This window comes from Poecilia formosa, unplaced genomic scaffold (genome assembly GCF_000485575.1).
Source record: "Poecilia formosa unplaced genomic scaffold, Poecilia_formosa-5.1.2 Scaffold45, whole genome shotgun sequence".
Classification (NCBI taxonomy): domain Eukaryota; kingdom Metazoa; phylum Chordata; class Actinopteri; order Cyprinodontiformes; family Poeciliidae; genus Poecilia; species Poecilia formosa.
In genome coordinates this window covers 1,356,194-1,376,700 of record NW_006799984.1, presented here as the reverse complement: position 1 = coordinate 1,376,700, position 20,507 = coordinate 1,356,194, and the positions used below count along the sequence as shown (strand labels likewise).

General features: G+C 36.6%; 1 protein-coding gene across 2 annotated transcripts in view; it reads right to left on the bottom strand.

The window, feature by feature from the left end:
* tesk2 (testis associated actin remodelling kinase 2) overlaps positions 1-20,507 on the bottom strand; it is a 39,336-nt gene that overhangs the window by 15,242 nt on the left and 3,587 nt on the right. The window contains exons 2-6 of one of the 2 annotated variants that reach the window (XM_007552013.2): positions 16,742-16,893; positions 16,466-16,630; positions 13,943-14,062; positions 8,213-8,334; positions 5,750-5,798 (exon numbers count right to left, since the gene is read on the bottom strand). In XM_007552013.2, coding sequence (XP_007552075.1) covers positions 5,750-5,798; positions 8,213-8,334; positions 13,943-14,062; positions 16,466-16,582 — 408 coding nt within the window. In that variant the 5' untranslated portion in view covers positions 16,583-16,630; positions 16,742-16,893. Of the gene's footprint in view, positions 1-5,749; positions 5,799-8,212; positions 8,335-13,942; positions 14,063-16,465; positions 16,894-20,507 lie in introns of both variants that reach the window. The other variant, XM_007552012.2, reaches the window with a different exon arrangement.

Here is a 20,507-nt window from a genome sequence, read left to right as displayed (position 1 = left end):
GGAATGATACATTCTCAAAGATCATGAAACTTTAATTTCTAAAGAAGATTTTAAATATAAAAAATAAATAATACAACAAATAAATGAATTATGGCATAAACAAAGACCTATGCACAAGACTGAAGACTTTTGTCATCCAGCTTTTGGTAGAAAGAAAGAAAAACAATAAATCATGCAAATGAAAATGATTGAGCTTGTTTTAATTTATTAAGTGATTAAATGATTTATTGCAACAGGCCTGCATATTGACTAAATCAAAATTAAAAAATATCATGCAGATGCATTTTTCAGAACAAGTATTTTTCTCATATATGAATATGGAGTGTCTGTCCAAATATAGACTCAGAATGAAAACCAAAGAAACCCACTTGACTCCATTGGGTTTTGGGTTTGTCGCTTTGTCAGCTTTGATCCTCAGGAACTCGCCTGACCTTCCTGCTGGCATGCAAACACCCTAATCCCATGTCACATATCATGAGCAGCAGCAGTTAACTAAAGAGAGTTGGCATGAAATGGAGAGACGGTCTGGTTAAGCTGTGGTTACTGACTGACAGGCACAGAATTAGAGCAAAGGCAGCAAAGGGTGGTGCTGGAAGGAGGTCTCAACCGTCGGCTCCGTGTTGCTTTCACTGATTCTTGAGAAGACATTCAATTGTATTTTTCTACTAAATTCTTTCAGCTGAATCTAGATTCACAGTTTAGACCAGATATTTATACACTCTGGGTCATTTTTTCTCACTGCTGAACATTAAATTCGACTAAATGTTCCTTCTTTTATTTCAGGAGGTCAGAATTGTTTATTGCTTTCTTCAAATTCAGAAGCTTACCCAAACGACTTGGGTCAAACCACACAGATTTTCTATGAGGCTAGTAACAGGCCTTTGTGATCCAAACACTGACTTTGTTCCCCTTAAGGCACTTTTTGACTAAGTTGGCAGTAATCTTAGGGTCATTGTCTGTTAAGAAGACCCATTTGTGCCCAAACTCAACAACTTTGCGGACAGACTGAGATGCTGCCTGAACATGTCAACGTATTTGTTTCTCATGAAACCATTTATCTCAGTCTCAGCTCGGTTAATGTGAGCTCTGGCGCAGTTTGAATGGATATGTGAACGCCAAGCAGAGTGAAAACTAGAGCTGGAATGGTTTATCGAAAGAGTCAAAGATCTCAATTACTAAACTTCCTTGAGACAAATCGTCTGCCTCGGAGATATACAGAACCAAAACAAACGTGACAATCTAGCGCCAACGGGAGAAATGACTTGTGTCGTTTTGTTTTTTTTTTAACCAAAGATAATAAAAAAAAAGAAATCTTCCAACCGCTAAAATCTGACACCACTCTATTTTGTTTATATTTTGTGAGCTCAAGTCTTCTTCAGAGGTTTTTGTGTCATTTCCTTCAGTGGTCTTGATGCAGCGCCGCCACAGGTGAGGACTTGAGCATGTTTTCAAAGAGTTTGGTTGGTTTGACAGTGCAGTGTGAAAGCGAACCGCAGCAGCTGAAAATGTAACAAATGTTGCTATTTTGGCCCTCAATCGAACCGAGTCTATCGGGTATAAAAACAACTTCAGAAACGGTAAAAATTTTGTTGATCTGGTCTAAAAACAGAAACACGTCATTTTTCCATGTCAGACGGTGAGAGAATTGGGTAAATGATCAGTTTCCAACCAAATTTTCCTTTTGTCTTATAAAACAGTTTGCACAGTAAATAACAGTGCAAACTGATTGGACCTACAAGTGATAATCGTATTTGTCCTGAAAACTGAACAGAGATCAACATTAATTGATAAAGGGGGACTTAAATTGAAACCTTTCCAACTTATTTTTCCTTTATGACCACCTAAACAACACAAATTAGAAGAATACCAGCAGTACAATCTCAACCAGCTCAAATAAAATTGGAAATAAAGTTGTATATTTTTTCCTAAAATCTGCTTTAGAGTTGCTGATACAACGCAGTCAGCTCGGTTTGGGTTTGAGCCCTATAGGAACCTCTCCATCATGATGTACAAAGAAGAGAAATGAGGCAATACAAAACATATGTCAGGTCAAAAATGTTATGGAAGTTACTGTGATGGACTGTCTGGGATTCGGACTGTAAACCCTGGAAAGACTCAAACAAAGAATCCTTGTTTGCTTTCAGATCAGCTTAAATCGCCATAATCCCATCAGAGGTCATGACTCACCATTAGCCCTGAATATGACTGCAGGAGCCGGATGCATTTAACTGAAAGTCAGCATAATCAGAGCAAGTCATCGTCCATCAGGTCAGTTTGCCCCTTGCAGATAATCATGTCTAAATGTCAAATCATCTTGTGATGCTAAATATTTGCATTCTGAAGCAATTCTGGAGCCAGCTGGTGGAAATTGTGAAACATAAGACTTTTAAGAGAGGATGTAGCATTAAAAGTCATTCAGTCTTTATTGCAACATAGACTTTGGCTGGTATTAGGTTAAAGGTTTACCTTCACTGCATGAAGCCTCCTCACTATTCCAAGTTTTTTTCCAGGATGTGGTTTTCATCCGCTTGTATCAAAGTTAATGAGTTTCTCAAGGTAACCTTGGGGCAATCCTGTAACTTTATTCCAATTTTCCTCTGCATGGAGAGTCACAGAGGGGCCAGGTAACAAAAAACAAACAAAACAAAAAAAACCGCCAGGAGCCTGTGACCGACATGAGACGACAGGATCTGTTTACCCTGCAGAAGGAAAACAGGACCTACCACGGTGTCTGAGCAGGCATAATCAGACGTGTGCCTCACAATGGGCTTATTTACATCACAACTACCGTGTGCCTGTGTGTTTGCATGTGTGCAAACTCTAAGACTTGGTGTTATGGTACACAGCTGCAGAAAGCTGGTGTCTTCCTCTCCCACGGCTACAATAAACACTTTCAAACTGCAGCACAGAAGTAATAGAGAACATATGTGTGAGTCTGGGAGCACCTTCTATAAACGACGCCTTCATCTGAGAGACAGTGTGATGTAATATTAGCTTACAGCTATTTACTGTTACATCCAACATACCGTGTCTTACACATTCTGTCACATTACAACACAAGTTTTAATGTGTTTTGTTGGAGTTTTATCTGACCAAACATATAGCAGCATATACAGACGTAATCCAAAAATGTGAATATGCATTATGAGTCTCATTTGTCGGATTAAAAGTATATTTCGAAAATGTGTTTATTTAAAAACAAAGTAAAAACAGAAAAATAATAATAATCCAAATAGCCGTAACAACTGACATGCAATTTTACACAAATTGCTCAAAAAAAGAGCGATAAAAGATTAAAAGGCATTATGATTTTCTGCCCCTCTTACAACAAACTTTAAGCAGGCATTAACATACTTTTTATTAAGCTTACATTTCTGTTTTATTTTCTTCTTAGCTTAATGTAATATTCCATTTTACGTCGTGTTTTCATTATCTACACATGGAAAAATCAGAAATAAAAGCTATAAACATACATCTGTGTGTAATTAATCTATATTTTGTGCTTTACTTGGAGACAAAGTTCTTAAAATAAATAGACTTTTCAATAATATTCTAATTAAATGTGTTGTTTTATATTAAAAAAAACATTAAAATGCAGCATGCATTTTTTTACTCTTCACTTTTATATCCCTAGATAAAATTCAGCGAATCTTAATTCTTTAATCTCTGCTGAATTTCAGCTTCTCTTAAATAAATTTAATAAACAAATGAAATTACGAAGACTGAGAAACATGCCAGACAGGTCAGGAATGACGTCGTAAAGTCGGTTCAGGTCACAAATGAAGGCAAAAGAGAGCATCACACCTGGTTTATACCGGAGTCTCACCACATTAGTGTCTGTTGTTTCAGTCAGTCGTACATTTCCTTGTTTTTATAAGACAGAAGAGCAAGGAAGGCCCAACAGGAAAAGCAGCAAAGAAGTTTGAAAGCGTGTCCATTTTTACAAGAATATTCATGGTTGTATATTAACAGAAGTTTAAAAGACTTGTAAAAACATATAAAAAGCAACACCCACAACAGCCCAACATTCAAGTTAAATTTGTATTAGGAAAGCACTTCCTCTATAGATTCTTCATCTGCTACTAATCGTTAAATAAGGACAGACTGTGAAATCCACTGCTTGAAGACAGGAAATGTGGTAAACACCTCAAGCAAGAACATAAAAATCATATAGACACTCCTCAGGTCTGAATTCTCTAAAAACATCTTCAAACTGAGAAGCAGCCAACATGGTAACTCTGGAGGAGCTGCAGTAAGTTATAGCTCAGGTGGGGAAATATCCTGACATCAACATTTAGTCGTTTACATCACACATTTTTATGTAAGAGTGGCAAGAAGAAAGCCAAAAGGAGTTCTCAAGCCATGCAAGAGAATCTAAAAGCAGGGTCTGCTTTCAGTTTTATAATTTAATTCTTTTATTGATCATGTAAATATATATATATATATATATAAAAAATTATTTTGTCTAATTTCATTTGGCAAAAAATGTTGAAGCATTTAAACTAACAATGTAAGTAAAAAGGAACATAAGTTCAGTACAACGGGACGGATCATTTATTCTGAAAATTACAAATTTAAATTTTTCACACCTTCATGTGTTTCAGATAAAAACAAACATGCACATTTTGTACCAATTGCCTTTACATTATGAGGCTAAATGTTTACATTTACTGTAAATAAATTCAAATTTTATGAATGGGAATAATGCATGTACATGCATTTATCCATTTCTTGATTGATAAAGCAATGCTTTTATTAAATTTTGCAGCTGAGAGCTTTAAAACTTTCTAAGAACCTTTCTCAGACAGAAACAACTGAAACGTTAGGTAAACTGGAGGGCATTTGGTTCTTTTGGTTTTCCACAATTACAGGCTTTTGTGCTCTTGGGTGACACGATGTTCACCTAATAATAGCTGGGACATGAACTCCACAACAAGAGATGGAACATGACTGCAGAAGTAGTTTGCCTTTCATTAGCTGGGACATTTTGATCAAAGGTATCATTACTTTGTTCTGGAGCTTTAAAGGTGACCTTTAATGCTTCCTAGGACAAGACTAGGACAAGTCTATGGGTGATACAAAACATCATTCTTATATAATGAGATTTTAGTGTGTTCTAGGACAAGACTATGTCCTAGTCTTGTCCTAGGACATAGACTTGTCCTAGGACAAGACTAGGACAAGTCTATGGGTGATACAAAACATCATTCTTATATAATGAGATTTTAGTGTGTTCAGTTCTGCCTATTTTGAGCCATTTTAGTTGTCACTTTAAACCCGCATGAGATGAAGCACACATAAATATGGCTGCGAACAGATGTGTAATTTTACAGCCATACATATTTGACTAGCAGAAGTGGGGCCTCCTGCACAACCAACAAGAATGGAGAAAGTGGTTTCTGGATGCCCAGTCAACAGCAAAACATGTCTTTTCCAGCAGCAGTAAAACAAGTTGAAAAAAAATCCTGGAGTTCTGCTTAGGTTGCTAGGTAATGGACTGAGTTTCTGGGGTTACTAGGTGAAAGGTCAGTGCCTGCTGGAGGTTTTTGAAATGGTTCATTTTCCAGACACCAAGAAATATAAATTTATTGTCAAAAAAAACAAACAGCTGGATTTCTTAAAATAATTTTTTACAGCTGGGATGTTTCTAGAAGCTGTAGAAACCCAAATGGAAGCATTTATGCAACATGTGAATTTTGCATAATATGTCCCCTGTAATGTGAAACAGTTTGTGTTTACTTCCTCTTACCTCTGTCAAAGCGTGAAGCTGGCCCTCGTGGACGCACACTCCCTTAAACCTGGAAAAAACCGACAAAGATTTTGAAAAAGCTTAGAATAATCTAAGGTTTTTCTGGAATATGTAAACTGAGAAACCAGGCAAGACTGAACAGGTGATTGCTGTAGGACTGTCTGCTAAAAGTGGGATAATAACAGCCCATCTGCCTCACCTACATTCTTCCCATTTCTACCTTTGCCTTGCCCATCAATTTCCAGACCTAATAAATCTAACCAGCCACTTCAGAACTATTTATTTAACCTGAAGTTAGGGCTGAACAATCAAAAACAAAGGTCATGTTCTTCAACTCACCAGAGACACAATGTGCAACAAATGGACAAACTTTGTTCATGAGCTGCTTTGAGGGCTTCATAACACTCGAGGCAAAGAAAAGGTCACATTTCTGGGTCTTTGCTGGATTTTTTAGCAAACAATGACTCCACAGTGTGTTTGTTCACACAGAGAGACAAACATACAAGGCACGCTCAACAAAGATCACTTTGTACAAGATGTGTGCATGTGAGGGAATGCACACAGAAGAATATTTATGCATGTATGTGCATGCTTCGTCCACACACTCTCCCACCCAGAGGCTTAGAGCAAGAAAAAAAACTATATTCCGATCATTTTTGTTTTTCTATTGTTTAATTCAACATTCACTATAATTGTAGATTATAAAACTAAAATATTTAAACAGGTGCCAAGAAAAAAAGCTTGGCAGGATGTTTACAGCATCTTAATCAGGAGTAACTTCTGGGTTCAGACTCAAGATTCTGTTGTTTTCTACAAAGTTCTGGCCAGATGTTTACGTACATGCATGATCAGTGGATATTATAATACCACAAGCAAATTAAATATAAATTAAAAATGAATTTAACTTTGATATCCTTACGATGGTAAAAAGATTTTTTTTAAATCACGAATATTTACTGTAGACTTCCAGTTATACATCAAAACAATCAGCTCTTCTCAGTAGAAATGTTTGGTTTCCTTTCAAAAACCAACCAAATTTAAGAACTTAAAGCATAAGTGTTCGATTTAAATGGGATTAATGATATTCCAGAAGTTTTTTTTTTTTCTGCTTTAAACATAAAAATCCTTTTGATTTGCGTTTGTGATTATTGGAACACCAATTTGTGTCCATTTCCAATCATCTAGCTGTCTATTTGGACGGAGGTTAGGTAATCCTCCATTATGCCCCACAGCATGATGCTGTCACCACCGTGTTCAATCTTTGTCTTCTTAAAAATAGCATAGATGTAAAACTAGCCTCTGTCCTCTGTGGACATTATTAAACATTAGTGGCTCCTGGACAGATCCTTAATATTCTAATTAATCCTGTCGCAATAATCAATTAAGCATGAAAAATTAGGATGAGCTTAATAATTTCCATTTTGATGATTAATATTTTATTAATGGCAATTTTGTTTACAAAGAAGTAATAATCGATTTCATTTGAAGTTTCGGTTTTGTGTTTCTTTTAGTTCCTTTTTATTTATTGTTTCTGACTTATGTTTTTTAATTTTTGATATTTAAATGTCCTCCAGTTCCAGTGTGAGGTTTTGTGAACAAAATATAAAATTATTAGTCTCTGAGGGGGACAAACTGGCATTATTACATAATTATCATTATAGTAGTTGAAAATTGTTTCAAAATGGCAATATTATCGTTTATCGCAATAATTTCCAGGGCAATTTATTTTCCAGGAACATTTGTTATTGTGACAGGCCTAATCCTAATGAATTTTTCTTTTGTTTGAAGGAGTCAGTTTAGGTCAAATGTTTGAAAGTTTGGGTTTTCCAACAGAACTACATCTCCAAACACATCAGAACTGTGTTAGGAACACACAACCCCGCAAGCTTTTTGGCTCAGCAGCATTATTTTCCCTTTGAGGTTTTGATCTGAAATTCAATAACATGGAAGCCATATTACGTAAAAACACTTGTCAATTTCCTCAAGCAATCAATTCTTAGATTCAATAAAATGCTGACATAATTGTTTAAAGGCTTTTCCTCGTCTGTAATGACATAAAAATGTAATTCCTGCTTTTTGTCTCCAGGCTTCTGGTGCAACTCTAAAACAAACTGTCTCCACATTTGATACGTTTTCTAGTTCCCCCAATGGAAAACTGTTCATCCCCACAGGGGGTCATGAGCTACAGAGAGACTATAGTGATGACAAAACAGGCTGGTGGAAATGTTTTGAGTCATTATTTATATGGAGCGAAATTATAACCAAGAACACGGTTTGTTAAATTCCAAAAAACATTCAAGTTTTTACATTGTGGTTAAATTACACTTTAAAAGTCAGCTGCTGTTGCGACATAATGCATTAACAAGCTCAACGAAGTGGAAAATAATCACATTACTTTCTTAGCTTTGGTTAAAAGCAGCATTAATAGGGATCAGTAGCCTCTGTAGTCAGATTGTTGATTACCTCAGTATGTTTGGATGGCAGAGTCGATTCATGAGCTGGACTTCTCTCAGCATGTTCGCCCTGTTGCTGCTGAGTTTGTTCATCTTCAGAGCCATGACCTGGTCTGAAGCACGATGACGTACCTGAAAGACAGAACGGCTTCATTTAATGCTCAAAGACAGGCAAACATGTCAAAACAGATTATTATATTGCATAAATTTTAGCCAAAGTAATGGTAAAAAGGGTTTTATGCACCAAAAGACAGATTTTTAGGTGCTAAAATCTGCTCTCAGTAGAACAAAACAGATATAACAGAATTATTTAACTAAACAGCAAAAATCAGTTTAACACAATGCCAAACTCAACTCAGAGAACCAATTGTTGCAAGCCTTCAATCTGGGAAGAGTTAAAAGGTCATCTATAAGCAATCTAAAGTCCATGGTGTGAAACATTATTCACAAGCATAAAACATTAAGGACAACTGGCAATCTCCCCAGCAATTTCTCACAAAGACTGCAGCATGCAGTGCTAAAAACATCCCATAAAAACAAAGAGTTCCCAGTCTCTATGTGCCTGTTAAATGTCAAACTTCATAATGGTATAATGAGAAAAAGTCAGAACAAATATGAAGAACCCAAAGAAATAGCTAAAACATTTGGAACAATGTTCTAAAGAGAGAAGGGAACAAATGGAGGTGCTTGGCCATAATGTGCATCACCATATTTAGAGAAAAGCATATACAGAACAAACTTTTGAAACCAACTGTCAAGCATGGTGACGGAGGAGTAATGATATGTTTGGCTCCGACACGACTGGGAACCTTGCATTCAATTGAGAAGTCAAACAGCATGTATTCAATATGAAGCAAGCGTATATTAGCGTTAAAGGAAAAATGTTTATCCAACACCAGCGCAACACCAGCTAGCTTTAGCGTTCACAACAGGCTCCACTGAGGGGAACTAGCTGCAGCTCAACAAAGAGCAAGGGAGAGGGTGGTAGCAGCACGTACGTGAGGATGATTGACAGCGCTAAGACCCTCCAGCTTTAAACCCGACTTGCATAGCGATTTGCACATCGGTGTGCGTTTGTTACTGAAACTGCGTGAATATGGTTATGTGGTCAATACGAGTGGCTGCTATATAAATTCAGTCGATTTAACATTTATTTATTTTACAGGAACACATACAATCCGTATAACTTTTTGTTTATTGTGTTATGTTTTCATCATGTAAAACAATTTGAACTGCCTTGTTGCTGAAATGTGCTCTACAAATAAACTCGATTACAGTAAAAACTGCTTCAAATTAGTTTTTTTTAAGCCTTAGTTAACATACAACCTTGGCTATGCTAGTTTTTAAGTGTGATTTCCAGACAGGAAAGCTAATGCTCAAATGCCAGCTAACTTTTCCGCTAATGCTATACATGTGTCCTAAAGTCTTTAAATTCAGAAATCTTCCAATGCTGTGCTGCTGCCACAGTTCACTGCTCTTATGTTTTAGTTTAAACTAATGATGGTTGCAGAAAAGACCTTGGCAGCATGTTAAAAACTCTTCTGTGAGTAAAACTTGCTAAGCACATATTTAGCACATGCAGCGAGATGCCAGAGGAAGCAGATAAAGAAGGCGACACAAACAAGCGAAATGAGGTTAGTCACTGCTGACCATCCATGATAACAGAGTGCATGTGTCATTTTCAGAGCCCTACAATCAATTTAGTGCTGTTGTGCACTGGGAGCATCTCAGTTTTTAGATTGCGGTAGCATCAGCATTCATTTATCTATGGCTGACTGGACTTGGGTGGAGGTCACCGCAGAAAGATGTTGATTGCAGCACCATGTCAATTTTAAAGCCTTTCAGGTTTGCTCTTAAATGCACAGCCACTACTCGGAAATGTTACATTAACCACATTTCAAATGTTACAAAACGGCATGAACAAGAAGGATGTCCTTTGAACTAGTCAAAAAATGTCAAAAAAGCCCATTTCTTCACAATCTTTGAAACAGTGAGGTAAAAATAGATCATACCACCACAAAAAATGCTGTACATTTAAATTAACTGATGATGCATGTAGGCAAATAGGAAATATCAACCTACAAAACCACTGAGAGGCGCTCACAACGTGACTGTGCTTCTGTGGACAGACACACTCATCTACCTACATTTGCTAACTCATTTCCTGGAAGCAGAAACATTTATAGATCGAGATGAAACTAATCTGACACGACTGCGCCAACACCTCTATCTACTTCAGACAGAAGGTTTAAGAGCAGGAAATTATTTAACAATATCAAAAATAAATGCAAACAGTTACATGATATCTATGACGTGTATTTGTTTGTACAAAATGAATTGGCCTACAAGTCAGAATAATGACATATTCTATCTATTTTAATGTCTTCCTCAAACACAGGTACAGTAACACAATGAATAGGTGGCATCATTTACAACAGAAAGCAGAACTGACAGCTACACAAAGCTAAAATGAACTGCATTTGTTTCAATGACAGAAGTTAGGAAAAATATAAACGTGCAGTTTGAAAGAACGGCAAAGGTTTACTACCATTAGTTACAGGATATGACAGCGCATTAGGGCTACTGACGATAGACAGAAAAAGGAGAAGTAAAGAAAAAACAAACAAGAACATTTCTGGGTCTGAAGAGTCAAACATTTGCTAGAAAAAAAAAATTATGAGTATGAGATCCACCTCACAAAATTTGGTAGAAAGAACAAAGGCATCTCTGAGACCGGAAGGTCAAAAAACTGCTAGAAAAAAATTCAAAATTTGAGATTAAAAGAAAAAAGACAAAGAAATTTGATATTAATATTATTAGAGTTTTTAATAATAAATTTAATAAATTTTTAAAGGGCTAAAAAATTTACTTTTGAAATTCAGAAATTTCAATGTTTTAATTTAGAAAATTAGATTAATATCAACATTTCTGAGTATTTTCTAGCAAATTTCTGACTTTTAGAAATTTTTGAAAGTTTTGAAAGTTGAAAATGTTAAACTTTTGAAACAAAAATTTTCAAGATTAATTCCAAAATGTTTCTATATTTTTCTACCAAATTTTCAACTGTTCAAATACAGAAATTCCCACCTTTTTTTCAAAGAAAGATTTTTTGGTGGAGATTTACTAGTACGCCATCGTAATAGGATCATGGATTCACATAATCAGAGATTCCTGTACCCGCTCCCCCCCGCTCTCTCTCTCTCTCTCCTTCTTTCTGGGTCTCATCCACAGACAAAAATCTCTCTGTTCAAGTTCAAAGGAGGGGGCTTGGCTATAAGAGGCGACAGTCTCCACCACAGGGCAGCAGAAACAACAGATGGCCCTGAAGGCCTTCTCCCCCATATCTGTCTATCCTCCTCCGACCCCCCGTTTCTCGCTCTTCACATCCCCCTCCTCCCCGTTTCCATGTGTTCCTGATTCTCCTCTTCTTCTCCGCTCTGTGGCTTCAAACAAACCATGATGCCCAATCCTAATCATTCCCTGCAGTAGTAGTAGCAGGAGTAGTAATATCTTTCTTTCCCATCTTCCTCTGAAGTCTCCCCCCACCTCTGTCGGCTCTCCTTTCAAGTGGAAAACTTAACCCCTTTGTCCATTCCCTCCAAACCCTCTCCTCTAATTTTTTCCACCCTGCTGAATCCAAGATCCGACCGACCTCTTCCACACAAACTCCTCTTCATCTCCATCTATGCCTTCCTTTGTACTTGCCGGACACCTAAAACCTCATCTAAACCCCCCTTTTTCGTCTCCCTCACCTCAGTTCACTAACATCAGAGGTTTTTCTCTTTTGTTTCCGCTTCTCTTTTAGCTCAAGCCTTCATCCTCATTATTTGCCCCATTTTTCCATACATATCTCCCTCCTTTGAGTCCAAGCATTTCGACAGCACAATGTGTTCATCTTCATTCCCATTTGCTTTCTTGTCAGTATGCAGATTCTTTTTTTTTGCAGTAATAAGACCATTAGTCACAGGAATTTCCCACTAGACTGAGGTGGTACCTATATTTAGTGGATCATGAGGGTGTTTCACCTGACAAAGAGAGGAAGGCGAAATGTTAGGTCATAAATGTCTCACACTAAGAATGAGAGTAAAACCCAGCCACAATGACATCTGGTCCTATTAAATTTCTCAGAATTGGTTTTAATAAAAATCTGGAGGTGTTTTTTTAAACCCATGTTTTACTTTTATTAGAGTCAGAAAGGGGGAATCCAACACTAAAGGGGGTATATTGTACTTTCCAAGCACATAGTGCCATTTTACAGCACAATGAAGCAGGTATGTTACCTTCAGTTGTTTTTAAAATGATTTACACATCAAACATAACTAAAAACAAATTTGATTTTGCAATTTAAATTGGGCCTCTGTCTCTTTAAGAATCTCCTACTCTTTCCAACACTCCCCCAATCAGCACGTCATCACAACAATGCTTCTCCATTATGCCGTTTACAATCATTGTAGTTTGTATTGTAGACCTGAAAATACGTGTGTCAAACTCAAGGCCCGGGGGCCAAATCTGGCACGCCATAAGTGTTTTTTTGTAGCCATCTAGACTTTAGTGGGACACAAAAATAAATCATGATAACAGTTGTGTGCTGGTGGTTTTTATATTAATGTGAAAAGATGTTCAATATTATTTAATTTTAAGAAGAGATCATCAAATGCAGACATTTATCAATATTTTACCAGTTTGTAAATTTATTATTTTATCAATATATTCTGCTGAAAGACATTCGTGATCATTGACACCCATGTCTTAAACAACTGCTCTAAATATAAACATGTAAACTAGCTGTTGTTCAAGAGGAGACCTTACCTGACTTTTGAACACAGTTGCCTTACTTTAATGGCGTGTGTTACTGTCTTTCGCATTTTGAAGAGAAAACAAGTGAAATGGGCCTCTGTGTCCAGATGCCAATGATGATTTTGTTCAAAACAATTATTTCAGAATTTCTCTCAAATCAAAAGGTTGGATTTTTGAAAAATGTTCCAGAGTGAGATTTTGCTACAGCAGCAAAAGTAGAATTTATTTTTATATATTTATGTCATCTTTACCAAGGATAGCAAATATTGTGGAGGGCAATAAATGTGTGGAAAACAATCTTTAGAAAATGTAAAAAAAAAATTATTTACATCAGAGAATGATGCAAAATCAAAATTATGTGCAATTTTGTGCAACTCTGCTTTATTCTAAAGACTAGCAGCCATTACACTTTGTTTATCTAAACCAAAATCGTTCTTATAAATTTTCACTCAGACAGGCTTCCAATAATTCAGCAAGTGGTAAGTACTGTGATAGATGACAGTTTGTAAAACAAAGTCAAATTTTTAGTTGTGAAAGTGCTTGTGACCTCCAGTGACACGCCCGGAGGGAAAGGGGGATTTAAGTGATGTTTAACTTGACCTCAAAACGTCAAAGATACTGAAGATAACACAAAGTTTTCAACTCGCTAAGGTGACAGAGTCAAACCAAATTAAAAAAATACCTTCAGTTCAACATCTGCATCAATTTAAAAACAGTAATTGCTCACAACTTTTTACTCATATGATATTCTAACCTTAACCCAATGAGACATAGAAAAGTCATGAAAAGCCTATTATCACTTCTGTAATTTTCCAAATTGGGTGATGATGTGTGAAATCAAAAATGAGAGGACATGAGAAGAAAATCCAAAGGATCTAAAGGTTCAGCATAAAAAAAACTTCAGAGAGGATAAACAGGGAGGTAATTTCCGTTCTCCACCCACCTTGAAAACATCAGAGAAAAACCCAGAGCCAATCCACTCGCAGGTGAAGTCATCAAGGCGTGTCAGGCAGGAGAAGGCACTGATGAGGGCTCTGTAGGAGGACGGACACACCCTGCCCACCTGGACGAAACAAGAACAAACGGGTGAAAAAAGTGACATAATATTCATGCTCCAAATTCCAAACTTTCCTGGTTATTTACAGACTCTTGCTTCATGATGAGCTCAAAAACTTGAAAATAAATGTCAAAAGATGGAGGAAGTTAGAAGGGCGTTTTCAATATAACCGATACTGTACAGTCTCTTGTTATCATTTTCTTCATATTTTATCTTTACATTTACTGCTGGTACACTTCAGTTCCCCCACTGAGGTGCAGTATTTATATTCTAAAGCACATTTTTGTGTTTTTGCAGATCAAAATCTGCAAAAATACATAAATAAATTGTTTAACCAATGGATTGGAATCACTAATTGTTCGTTTTGGATGTTCGCTGTCAAAAGCACAAATCACTAAGGGATCTTTTCATCAATAACAACCTTTACAATTCAAAGAGTCTCTTTTGACCTAGGTCCAATTAAATAAAGGAAAATCTTGAACCAAAAAACCTACTTGACTCTTTGATAAAAATAAAGACTCATAAATGGTGGTGAATTACTTGCAGGGTCAGTAATTACTTAATTGCATTCAATCGAAAAGGAAATATTGTGTGGGCCAACAAATGTCACTTTTAATGCATTTTTGTTTTTTTACAAGTTAGGATTGCAATGACAGCTGGACTGATTTCTTAAAGCGAATGTGTTCATGTATTTACCTCATTATATGCTCTGTTAGGCAGTGCATTTTTACACATATGCATGCATCCAATGTTTGAATCTACTTAATTCAATAACAAATTATAATGTAATCTTGTAACCAACACATGTGCCTGCCCTTTCTAATATGTAAAATTCAATTGTTTGCCAATGCATGAAAATTGTTGTGGGTTTAAGAAATTCGGCCTGTTGAATGGAGACTTCCAGGAGAGGAGAAAGGACTGAACAAGAGGCTGAAGTTCAGAGTGCTGGAAGCACAGTTAAAAAAAAGATATATTTAAAAACAAGGCGTAAGAAAATGTGGATTTTATATCACTGCTGTAAATTTTACCAATAATATAGCCACTGAATGGCTTTCTAATACAGTACAGCCCTATTATTTGCTTTTATTACAAAATTAAAGAACCAATCTGGTTCCATTTTTAGGTTTTCATCCAACCTTTACAAGAAGAGCAATAAAACGCTCTCTCTTGAGTAAGATTATGCAAACTGAGTCCTTTCCATGGAGAAAAGCAGTCTGCCCACTTCAAAAATCTCATTAAAAGGACTAAACAAAAAAAATATACTTATATCTTGGCATCCATTTTGTGAAACTGTATGTTATTATCACATAAAACAGTAAGAGAGCTTCAAATAATTTTTATTTCATGCTTGCTCCAAGTAATTAAGAGTCGTTGCGTAGAGGGTAAAACGCCACATGAAGGCTCAGGGTGGGAACCTTTAATATTGAATATATTAAATATTGATCCAATTTCAGCCTCCGAAGTGCAGTTACACACAACCTCACAGAATTCATACACAATAATTGCATTTCTCTTTTTTTCTATTCAATATAGAGGGATTATCAATTGACGTCACACTGTGTCAGCACCCACTGTACCGTGCATGTCGCCTGTAATATTAACTAAACTATTTTCAATTAGGCTAATAAAATTATTTACAACTCAGGGCCAGATCACCTCTCTTCGCCCGGCGCCGCTGTCAGAGGTTTAATTTTTAAAACCTCCCGTTCAGCCTCCTGAACTTTTGATTTCTGATGGCTTAGTTTGCTACCTGCCTTGATGGCCGCAGCTACATGTTTATTTTCTCATGCGTTTCCATGGTTTTCTCGTCATTTATTAACTCAACATGAAAAATGTTTGACTCATTAAGGCGTCTCCCATTCGCTAATGTCAACTTGGTAGCATAATTTGTTTTATCATGGTGTGGCAAATAGTTGTAGAACGCCGTCAACACGCTAGCTAATGTTAAAACAGCAAGACAATGGTGGGTAACCATGGAAACCAGTGGTAGTATCTCTACTCCACTGCTGCCTCAGCCTTACTGGATCTCAAGTTATAGTCCATGATCAACATGGCTAGTAAAGAAATGAATATTTATCGTCATACATAAGCTCAAATCCTGCAAAATTCCATGCAAATATTTTCTAATTTAGCAGAGAATGTGTGAAATAATCATCAATATGAAAATATGTTCAGTGTTATTTAATTTTAAGATATTATTATTATTTTAACAGCTTGTTAATGAGTTTTATCAACACAACCAGCACTTTGGGAACATTCATAATCTTGATATGACCCAAAATGAAAATGATTTTGACTCCCCTACTCTACAGATTTAACTTTTGTGAATGGAAACTGGCCTTTATATCACAAATCAGGCTCAACAGTGCCCACTACATTCATTAAGTACCAGAAGGTGTAAGAACTGACCTGTGAGGGCGGGCCCATCTCACAGTTTCCTACACCTCCGGTCCCATCCTTGTCCTCCTGGAGGCGTTCCGGCCATGTTGGGAACCCAGCAATAGAGTTGCGTTTGTTCCGGTCCATGGCGATGTAAAAGAAGCTGATACCAGTGAGGGTAATATGGGCCTGTTTCTGTAATGTACCCACATGACAAGAGGAACAGCGTGTCTTAACGGTGCCGAGGGTTTCACGGCAGCACGGTGTGTGTTCAGTTTGAGTTGTGGTAGGAGATATATCACACACATAGAGTTCAGGTCTTTCTTTTTTTCTTATTTTACTTTGGATGTCCCTGTTTTCATGTCCTTCACGGTTACCAACCGGTCCAGTTCCTCACTGCTTGTGCATGGATTGTCCAGAACGACAAGATCTTCACATGCTTGACAATCCTTGAAGAGCTGGGGGAAAAAAAGATGAATATGGAAGATTTAATGAGATTTATACTTCAATTATCAAAACGGTCACTGCTTATAGGATCGCATACATGCAAATAACGCTAAAATGAAGGCAACAGAAACAACTTCTGCAGACTGAGACGGATTAATAAAACAAATGTAGTGGTTGCAATAGGGGCCTATTGTTCAATTACGGGAGATAAGCTGGGGAATAGTTCAAGTTTCGAACTGTTCTGCCAGCCAAAACAAAGTCAGCAGGGTACAAAGAGGAGCAGGAAGGGCAGCCTGCGGCTACAGCACTTTTTTTATTCTCAGTGTAAACAATGAAGCTTTCATAATCTTAAAGAAACATAAGAAAGAAGATGTTCCCCAAATACCCTGACTGCTGTGAAATACATCAGTTTTACAGTAATGTAGAGCTAATATAAGATAGTCACATAATATTATGTTAGTGTATAACAAACTGTTTAATGTTTAAACAGATGTTTAATATTAACTGTTTAATAAAATCAATACTGTGACAACTGCTGTCTCTACCAAGTGACTTCCATCACTTTTATTTTTAACATTCTTTAGAAAAGTAAAACTGAACAAATAAAACTAAATTGGTAAAAATTTCCATTTACTACATCAAAACTCAAAGGGAAGCGAAACAGAAAACCCAGGTGCGTCTATAATCTATATTAATCTTTCCTTTAGACATGTTAAAACTGACCAGTGGTATAAAAAAAGTAAAATTGTATCATAACTTCCTACGTAAAAATGTAAATAGAGCATTTAGGTCAAAGATAATTTTTGAACACATTTTAATTAACTTGTGCAACTTTGTCAACTTGTGTCGCATAAAGCTGATGTGCATTATGATATTTAAAACCTGAGGCACAGCTTTGAACCGTTCTGCCAGGAACGGCCTTCTACTTGGCCTGCCACTCAGTTGCTTATCTTCTTAATTTAGAAAAGGTAAACAATCATGTAAAGTTCAACTTTGCTGCAAAACAGTGTGTGAAGAAAAGAAAAGGAGGAAAATATAACAGATTCATCTTAATGATATAAGAATGAATACATGTAGAAACCCAAGATTTTAAGTGAGTTTTATAAAAATTTGAACACATCAACAGAAACATACAAACTAGGATTGTTGCTGCAGACCAGCTGGATGGCTTGAGAGACCCATTTCTGTCCCAGGCATGCCCTAAAAAGGATTTTCAACCTCCTCTGTCTTTTTTTAAAGTATTTATTTTATCAATGACACTTCATTCTATGCCCTGTTAATATGGCACAGCAGAAAAAACAACAGTTTTTGCCTGTGCCAAGACAAACGCAAGCCCAAAGTACCAGGCATGAACTTTCCTGCCTATTTTCCGAAAGGCTTCAATCCAGATGCAAAAGCAGAGACACTTTTAGTGAGGAAGTGAGCGAGTCGACGAGAATAGGTCAGCAAGTAGAACATTAGCTCAGTCGTTATTCATAACAGAGAGCAGCAGCCAGTAAGAGATTTTGTTTTCACACCCCCTCATCAAGTGCTCTACCCTTTTTTACCAAACATGAGCACAAGTTTGAATGTTGATTCCTGCAAATCCACCCATCACTGCTTATTAAACTGCAGCTTAGGTTTGGAAACACTATCTGCATCAAGTTTTTCAAGTTTCTAAAACTTACAAACCAATAAAATTTACCATCATATTGTAGCTACAGTTTAAAATCATTATAATGAGATGGAATAAACAGAATTTTCCTCTTTTTGTTGCCCCCGTTTCTGTGGTGAGGGAGGGACACTGCACTTTTCCCTTGTTGACAGGAAAGAAAATGTCTGTAAATATTACTGATTGCAAAGAAAAGCAAGACAGTTATGGTGTAAAAAACAAAAGACAAAACATGGTGGTGACAGCATCATCCTGTGGGACACAACCTATCAATCTTTTAAAGTGTCACACTACTTTAAAACTAGAGTGGGAAGCTATGCATGTTAAGCGATCATGGTTTTGTCTATATTTCTAAATATAAAAATCTAAACAACAATAAAAAAACACATAAATATAAAAAAATATATATTTGGTTGGTTTTCTGTTTCATAAAAAGGCAATTTATGAAACAGAAAACAGAAAAAGAAAAAAATTATATATTTAATATAGTGGCACTCCTAGAAAATGTTCATAGGCATGGCCAACATTATTATTTATTTATTTATTGGGTTTTACATTTATGTCTTCATTGAAGATGATGAAGTTGTATGCCTTTCTATAAAATGAACATCACTTTCAGGGCAGCAAAGTAGGATGGCGAGCATTTTTCAAGAGGGAGCCATGCCCCTTCTGCCCCCCTCTTAGGGACACCACTGTTTAAATACCATAATACTGAGAAGCTGTGGTATTTCTACTACAAAAGTACAATTTGGTAAGAATCTCATACCATCCCATACCTACTGTAGAAGGTAAAAAAATTTATCTTTAAATAAGGATTACTTCAGTTTTGAAGAAACTGCTTTTTAAAAGTAACCCCTTAATAAACACTTGAAATTCAAACTGCGTTTGTCTATACTAAGCTGAATTGAATCTGAAAATAATTTTGCAAAAGAAACTGACATGCAAGCAGCCCTTTTGTTACCATTATCAGGTTGTATATAAATAGAGCAACAATCCAATTAAGCTATGCAGAGAATGCTGGTGCTATTTAGACTTTCCATCATGCTGTTTTGCAGACCAGAGGTTTTTGCAGCATCTTACAAAACACTGACCTCAGCGTGCCGTCTTGGGCTCCAGCAGAATCACTGCAGAGCAGGGGCGGCTGTGAGCAACAACAACACGTTAAAGTAAAGCTCTGACTTCTGACAGATATATAAATGCAGAACGACAGTTTATGGGCCAAAAGAACCACTAATTGGATCATTCTGCAGTATGTTTTATGTACAGTGGCTTCCTAGAAACTACAAACTTCAAAGTACTGCACTGGGATTTCATTTGTGAGACTAATAGAAAGAAACATATATGTGATAGCTGTCAGCACATGTAAAGTGATAAACTGAAACTTGCTTTAATTTTTGCAACTACAAATCTGAAAAGTGTGCATTTGTGTTCAGCAACATTTACTCCAATACCCTTAAATAAGGACAAGATAATTATGCTGATTTTTGACCCGGGAAGACCCTTTCTGAAAGACGTTCTGGTAATTGTGATGGCTCTAAAGATCATTTCAGGAGATATTCGTGCCGTACATGGAGTGGTCAGAGTGGTCTGGTCCATTCGGACTGCTCAAACGACACACCAGAAAGTCCGGTAGACGTCAGAGTCGTCTTTTTGTCTTGTTTTTGTTCCATTTAAAATAGTCCCCAAACAATTACCGTTGCTTCTTCCTCGTCTGCCATGTTTACTTACTCTAATCTTTTGTTTGCGCTCAAGAGGTTTTGCAGGATTTTCCATATGACATGGTAATTTTGGTGAGTGAAGTCTGTGTGTCATGTTTAGAAAATCAATTGACAATTTTTAAATTTTGCTATGTGAACCAGGCATAAGTAAGTAATAAGTTCAACCAAGCGTTGTGTTGTTGTGCAGAAGCTAGAAAAGTTAGAATACATTTACATTTTTAAGACGCTGCAACTTTAGGTAAACATCTGATCATAC